The sequence below is a fragment of the Teleopsis dalmanni genome, chromosome 1 (assembly GCF_002237135.1).
Source record: "Teleopsis dalmanni isolate 2A chromosome 1, ASM223713v2, whole genome shotgun sequence".
Lineage (NCBI taxonomy): Eukaryota > Metazoa > Arthropoda > Insecta > Diptera > Diopsidae > Teleopsis > Teleopsis dalmanni.
Genome location: NC_051846.1, coordinates 209,458,809 through 209,467,038, shown reverse-complemented (window position 1 = coordinate 209,467,038; position 8,230 = coordinate 209,458,809). Strand labels below are relative to the sequence as shown.

The 8,230-nt window shown below is 32.2% G+C and overlaps 1 protein-coding gene across 1 annotated transcript; it reads left to right on the top strand.

The window, feature by feature from the left end:
- The first annotated feature begins 426 nt into the window (after positions 1-426).
- Positions 427-1,870, top strand: LOC119667182 (odorant receptor 67c-like). Its single transcript, XM_038076470.1, has 4 exons — positions 427-1,205; positions 1,286-1,484; positions 1,547-1,702; positions 1,780-1,870. The coding sequence occupies exons 1-4, from the start codon at positions 427-429 to the stop codon at positions 1,834-1,836; spliced, it is 1,191 nt and encodes a 396-aa protein (XP_037932398.1). The 3' UTR covers positions 1,837-1,870.
- The last annotated feature ends 6,360 nt before the right edge of the window (positions 1,871-8,230 follow it).

The following is an 8,230-nucleotide window of genomic DNA, read 5'->3' as shown; positions in this document are numbered from 1 at the left end:
GTTTAATATGGAGCGTAAGGTAAACTGACCTGTAAAGGATTTAATTAGTGTTACAAAGAGTAGCTATACAATTTTTGTTAATTTAAAAGTATTGTCAACGTTTTTGCTAGTAATTTTTAACATTTAATATGAGTAAATAAAGCAAAACCAAACTTTTATTGATATCGGATTTTGAAGGAAGTAAATTTAATTAATCCTTTTTGCTTATTTGATTTACGAAATTAAAAATTAAATCTGTTTGGGTTGCACAACTGCTTAGTTCTCATTTCAATTAAAGTTTCATTCAATTATAAACTGACTAATTGTTTAATTATTAAAAAGCAATTTGTCAATTTTACTTTGCACTTGAACTATTGGCATATAAAAGTGAATCCATTGCGAAGCCTCTTTCAGAAGTGAATAAATCCTTAATTGATGGCCACTAAAATGCCACATTTACGCAGTTATCATGAATTCATTGATTTACCCATCATTTTCTATAAAACAATAGGCGAAGAGATTTATGCGCATCGTTCCACCAATAAACAACTAAGCTTGCTGTACGTGATTTACTTTTATGTTGGTTTCATCAACTTCAATCTCTTGTCATTAGCTGAAGGTGTGTACTTCGTAAATGGATTAAAAGATCCAGCAACACAAATGGTTGCCTTTGGCGTTGCACCTTGCATCGGCTTCTCGTTCATGGTGGACTTCAAGCAAGGAGCACTGGCGGTGCATAAAAAGATACTTCGCAAACTTTTGGATGAACTGGAAGCCATATTTCCTTCAACTACAGCGAAGCAAGAGGAGTACAAATTACATTATCATGAACGACTCATGCGGCGTATAATGATTGTTTTTTCCATGCTGTGTCTGGCGTACACGTCCACTTTCAGTTTTTATCCGCTTTTCAAGTCCGTTGTAAGGTACATACTAGGCATGGGCTTCGAGCGAAAATTGGGCTTCTACACGTGGTATCCGTTTAATACAACCGAAGATCTAACCATTTTTTGGTTGACATACTTGACGCAAATTCATGGCGCCTACTTGGCTGGTGCGGCCTTTCTCTCACTTGATTTATTGCTTATTGCATCTGTTACGCAGCTGTGTATGCACTTCGACAACATATCAAAATGTTTGGAAGAGTTTGTGGGTGCTGGCAAAAGCGATAATGAGCACATAAAGTTTTTGCAGGAAATTGTACAACGGCATGCCAAGTGCTTGGAGTGAGTATCTGAGCTGTACTGTGATGTGCTTTTATACTGTGTCGTGGTTCCGTTGTATGTAATTTTAAAACGTTTTGTAGGTTAACCGAACAAGTTAATAGCATTTTCAATTTCTCGTTGCTGTTGAATTTTCTTACTGCATCTCTGACAATTTGCTTTATTGGCTTTCAATTGACCAATTCCACTTGGGAGGATATTTTCAAATATGTGATATTTTTGAGTGCATCACTGTTACAAGTTTTCGTTGTGTGCTATTGTGGAGATGGATTGATATCCTCGGTAGTTAGAGTTTTGTGTTGGTTCAAATTTTCAAATATAGAAGTTCTACAAATTTATTTTAGAGTCAACGTGTCGGCGATGCTGCTTATAATCAAGACTGGGTTAATTGCAGTGTCAAATATAAACGTATGCTAGTCTATCTCATTGAACGGAGTCAAAAACCAGCCTCCATACGTGCACCAACTTTTCCACCTATATCCTTTAATACGTATATGAAGGTAAGCAAAATATTTTTTAATAATATTTAGAATATACAATAAAACTCAAACCATTTTCTTTTGTTTTTTGTTTATAGGTTATAAGTATGTCGTACCAATTCTTCGCCTTGTTGAGGACAACTTATGGTAATTAGTTATTCTTTGGAATAAGTCTAAATGATCTATGTCGAAACAAATGTTATCAAAATTAATTCAAACCTTTTTTTGATTTCGAAGAATTCTATGTGTTTATTAAAAGAATAAAGACTTTGTTTAAGTTATAGCATTGAGTATCAACTAAGTGCCAGATTTCATCAATAACTTATATCTAAAATATTTAAATCCCTCTCATTATATAAATTATCCACATTATAACTTTCTGCGAAAATAGCATTGTTTATCGCAGTTACTAATAGTATTTGCACTATCAAAGTTCAAAAGTTACTATACTCACCTTCAACCTATATTTACTTGGATTAACTGGTATAATGTCAATAAATATCATAAAATATTGCTTTCTAAGAACAACACTTAATTTGTTTTAATAATTAACTAACTGAAGTTGTTGTCTGTGCTATTTGAACTATTTGAACTAAAATCCTTAGGAAATATTTTACGAGTTTATGTAGTGCGTAGTTGAGAATGATTTTCTGCAAAATAAATTATTTAATTAATTGAAAGTACTACGGCTACTTTTATTCATAAGCCACAAAGTTATACATTTACCCAAAAAGTAAGTTTATTCAACTTTCCTAGTTGTATTTCTATGCCATTCATACCAAATTAATTGGCTTTTTCATGCAGTGCAATGACTTCAGTTGAAATGATGTCAGTCGTAATAAGATAGGGTACTCAAAAAATCACTAAAAACTCATGTATTTACACGAGTACGTTCAAGTATCCTTTCGGTAGACACAAATTAATCAGTGCTAAATTAGCTGCAATTACACTTGTGCTCCAAGTGGCAAGTTCAACAGCATCAAGAACCTCATTGAATGTGGCAGTAAATTAGTAAGAAAAAATGCATTTAAGGATCATGTTTCGAATTTATCTCAAAACTCATTATCATTTCATTATAAACACGTATTCATTTGCTCACACAAAAAAGCTTCCAAGTTTTTATGAAGTAGCATACAAAAATAACCACCAGAGGATAAGAAATGCCACCAGAGGATAAAATGGTTAAAAAAGTGGAATAATAAATTTTGGAAATAATTTAGAAAAAATCTGAAAATGAAATTAATATGAATAATATTTTTAAGGACTCAAAGTGATTTGAATACACGTGTCGAATATTTAGGACTATTTTTTGTTAACAACTTTTAGATATTATTAATATTAACAGATTTTAATTTTAATTAAATTAAATTTTTTAACTTACCATTAAAATGAGAACGCGACTTAAAGAACTTATGAAAGGCGTAGACGTGCCCATACTTTCAATAGCTTTGAATATTTTATGACTTCTAGGCCATAATCATTACAGTTCAACAAACATAGTCATTAAAAAAAATTATCATGCAAATATATTAAAACTCTCTCTCCAGAACTATAAACACAACATGCAACAACAAAATAAATAAAAAACACTCAGCAAAAAAAAAAAACTCAGCATCCGCAATAACAGGTCAATGGTCCACGAATCTCAAAAGCGGATGATTGTAAACAAAATGCGCATTGGTACTAACGGAAGCGGAAGTAGAGAAAAATTTTCTGTGCCATAGCTCTGTGTACGTCTTAAGCTTACATAGTTACTACATTGTGTATATTGTGTATTTAAATATGCACACATGCACACGCCAAACATGCCCTGGTATATATAAAAAGTAATGCCTACATTCACACATCATTAAATGTAAATTACGCAAAAATGAAGTAGAAAAAAATGGCAAACGTAAATTTACTTAAAAGTGCAAAACACTAAAGGAAACGAAGTAGGGAAACCAAAACAAATACCTATAGTCGGTCAAAACAACTACAATATGCGACTATTCATATATGGATTGGTAAAGGGGGTGGCATGAATTTAACTAGCAAAAAAATTGAATTTTGAACATTTTAAAAGAAGACAAGAAGTACCAATAGGAAATTACATTTCTTTTAAAAAACCTTTGCTGATAACAAGTGGACAAACTACAAGCTATTTATCTATAAAAATAGTTAAATTTGATACAAGGACCATTTTTAACCAACTCACGGACCACCTGTTGGAAACCACCAAGTGATATCAGCATACCATTAATATTGCGGAAACTGTACAGATGAGAAAGAAGAAGAAACAATGAAAGAGTTCTTCTCCAGCTGCCTTCTTAAGTTATTATGTTCTAATGCCTCTAACAAAAGTACTCAGACTTCAAAATGATTCCAAAAATAACAAGCAGTTAAGATGTCGTGTTAAATAGTTGTATCGCAATCTACATATAGGGGGTCTGAGCGAGTGGACTAACTTGATAGACTGCTACAAACGCGTAACTTAAACACACTTATTATAAATTTCACTTCCTTATACCTCAGTTTTAAAGTCCGCTATCTGCGTTCAAAACTGAGAAGTAAGGGAGGGCAAAGACAGAGTAAACTTATACTTAGTGTCAACTTTGGCTTGAATAAAAAGTAATACGAATAACACGCTGATTTGGTTAATTAGTGCTTACAGTATAGAGTAGCCTAAGTGTATTTCCATCGATTTGTTGCCAACTACTCGCTACCAAGTGATTGTTTGGCTTTTTATGCAGACATCATGGTTAAATCCAGTCCGCTTAGTTAAGGAACCTATAAAGTTTTGTTTCAGTTTATTAAAGAAAGGGTCATCTAAGGTAACTACAGATAAGTGATGTTAGAATTTATGATTTCAAATAATATGCAATCGCATTATTCAACTACATACTGACTTAAACAACAACAGTAGATTGTTTAGATTGTTCTTGCTCCTTAACAAGGATGAATTTAACGACGAAACCTTTGGAATTCTATATAGACTATTTTGACTATTTATTAGAGCGTTATATTGACATGCGTTTAGTAACAATAAATAGTTTTACGTGTTTACTAGTCATGAAGTAACCATGAAGTAAAACAAGTACGGGCTCGTCTAAGGCAATTGTCTTCTGTCTCCAAAATGTGAGGCTAGCACAGAAAACATGTAAAAAAATGACATACTAAATAACGTCTGAAGACTATTTATTTTAAAACTGTGTTGGTATTTCTAATAAACCATTTCTTGTTTAAAAAATACTTGATGGTTTTGTGTAAGTTTATAATACACAACATTAAACTGTCTTTAAATTTACTATAATCCTTACGGACTTTAATTACTTTCTTTCAATGTAGTGTAAAAATTAAAATCTTTTGAGTTTTACTATTTCATAGCACTTCACATACCCACGCACATACACACACACATTTCGAAAGAAGCGTGAAGGAAATGATTTACCACGTCGCGTATGTATAAACGCAAGCGAAACGAAGGCGAATATGACACAATTTTTACTACGCAATTACACATCGCACCACACACCACACACCATACACAACACACATACATCAACGCATGCATTTGCTATGTTGGTCGGAGACTGTTTACGCTGTTCTGGCTGTTGACCAGGTTTTGCAGTTTTTATGATGATTTCCTTTTGTGTGTTATTTTAATTTTGTACATTAGAAACTCTTCGCATAAACACACCAGACACTAACACATACACTATTCTGTGTTAGTGCGCACACATACAAACAAAGATATTAGCACTTGTATGTTGGCATTTTTTGTTATTGCCGTCAAGAGCGGATGTTGCCGCTTCTAACTTCAGGCATTTTTTGTTTTTGTGCTATTTTAATTTTATTTTTATTTTACACTTAAAATTCTTTTAATTATACAGTTTCTCTTTTCCTTCCAGCCATTAAAAAAATTATTGTTTTCTGTTGCTTTAGAGTAGAATAAAAAACAAGAAATTGGTATAAAAAATGGGAGTTTAAATATTTCTGTTAAAAAGTTTACAGGTAAAAATTTCTTAAATAATTTACATAAAATATAATTTAAATTGATTGAAATGAAGATTATTAAGATAAATTATGTATTCTGTGTAAAAAAATAAAAAATAATTTAAGAGCAATGAAATTGTCTGTGATTATACTTTTTGAAAGGAAAGGAAAGTGTAAGAGTTCTGCATCAATACTGGTTGGCATGAAGCACTCAACTCATGCATTTATTGCATTCTGAGCATTTGTGCAAGAAGAATATTTTTTGTAAAAAAAACTTCAGGATATTTAAAAAATTAAAAAAAAACCTCTCATTGAGAAAAGAACTAACAGACTTTGTTATAACATTCAACTAATATACAAAGACAAGTATTAAAAAAATTAAAAGTAATAAAAGTAATACTAAGTTTATCAAGACGATTGTAACCCAATAAAGGTGTAGTCTGAGAACATATAAGACATATAATGGTGATTCATTTGACACTGACCTCAAAACTAGTGTGGGAATGCCTTCAACTTCTCAAAGACGTTGATGAAACGAACATGGCTCACTTAATATGAATTCCAGAGCACCGCGGATTTGAGGGAAACGAGAAAGCCGATGAACTAGCCAGAAAAGGGGCGGCCTCATAATGTATTGAGCTACAACCACTCTGCCGTCCTTCATGGAGCTTTTTCAAATTTAAAATTTATGAGTGGTTGGAAAGAGCAGCTCAGACTGATTGGGATAATAAAATTACCTGTAGACAAGCTAAAGAATCCATGCCGAATCGATCAAAAGTCAGAACTAGGGAGCTACTAATGCTGAACAGAAGTAGCATCTAACTTTTCGCAGGGTTTCTTACTAATCATTGCGGAGTCAAAAAGCAGCTGTTGAATCTAGGTATTACTAGAGACGATAGCTGCACTCATAACGGAATTAGGCAACATCTCTCCAAGGGACATAATGGCGTTCTTAACTACTACTCGGCTATGGTACTAAAGTGTGAATGTCACAATAATCCTCAGAGGATGCAGTGACGTGGTGATAAGTTTCTAATCTAATTCTTTTCGCAATTCTTTAGTAGGATATGTTTTTTATAATCGAGCATCGACACTAACTAGATGTCGGTAAGTTTTTTATACTTTACTAACAAATAGAGATTCTTGTTCGCTGACAAACTTCGAATATAATACGAATTGTATTCGAACATACAAATCTTGCGAAAGGCTAGACATTATAGACAAAAGGTAATATGGATTATTTAACAATTTTATGTTTTAGCCATATCCGTTGTGCAGTCCTTTGAAGAAGATTGGATGCTTCAATGTTGGCATTATGTGTTAATTGCTCTTTGGCAGCTTCAGGATATTCTTGCATTACGTTGATAAAGAAGGCATGTCAAAGCTACGTTGAATACAACAGTTTCTGGTATAAAAGGGTACATCAACTACATTTTGCAGTACTTAATTTTAGAAACATTTAATTCTGCCAATGTAAGTTTGGTAACTGAAATGTCACAGCTGCCTTATAAACGTCCACATAGGTTTTAAATCTGTTTATATAGTAGCAATTTGGATTTGTAGCTAATAAGTTAGCTACATTACCTTTGTTTAATTTTAAGATATTTGAATGGTACCGAATTTTACCTCCATGGGAAGGTTTAAACAATATATTGAATTAAAAATTTGTTTAACATTTTAATCGCAAATCTATAAATAACTCTAGTACAGCTTGAAATACGAATTTTCGAAGCTATGAGCTTTTTGATGCTCAATTAAATCTGAGCTCAACAAAATGACTGATATCTATAATAATGCAAATATATATGCGATTTGGATATTTCAAAAACTTCCATAACTTCCTTCCATAAGTGCTATTGAATTAATTAATGGAAAACTTTTTATTATCAGAGTAGACTGACATTTTTTGATACGCTTATTCGTACCTTTCTATATAAAGAAGTATAATGTGCATTATGTTAAATAATTTATGAGAATCTATTTTTTTGTGATATTTACCTCAAAATTACACTACATGCTATAGTTATGATCATTAAGTGAAAACTATTTTTGTGTTTAGAACTTTGTGAGAACAAAGTGCTTTGTAATTTTATAATTATAATTACTTTAAATGTTTCTTTACAAAATATTAGACTTAACTAAAACTTTTCACATTATCGTTTAACTTTTTGTTGCTACAAATAACTGCAACTTTTTTCACACCTTCTCCATTAGTGCAACATGGCGTAACATAAGTAAGTCCACCCATTTTCTTCGTTGCAATAAACATGGCCAGAAAGAACTCAACTCCACAAAACTTTACAAGTAAATAATTTTTATTATGATTTTCTTGGGCATTGCGATATTAAATTTTAATTTTCAGTTTCGCCACTTTGACCACAAATTAAATTCACGTAAGCAAAAATGCAGGAATGCCAGAATGCAGGAATGCAAAACTTGTAAAGCTCGAAAGGATAATAGCCGAAGAAAACTTAGCGCTGCCTTAACAATAGCGCTAACAAGGGAATTTGTGTCAGTAAAGGTACGAATTTGTTATATTTTTACCAGAGCAAAAACGAAAGAATTATTATAATA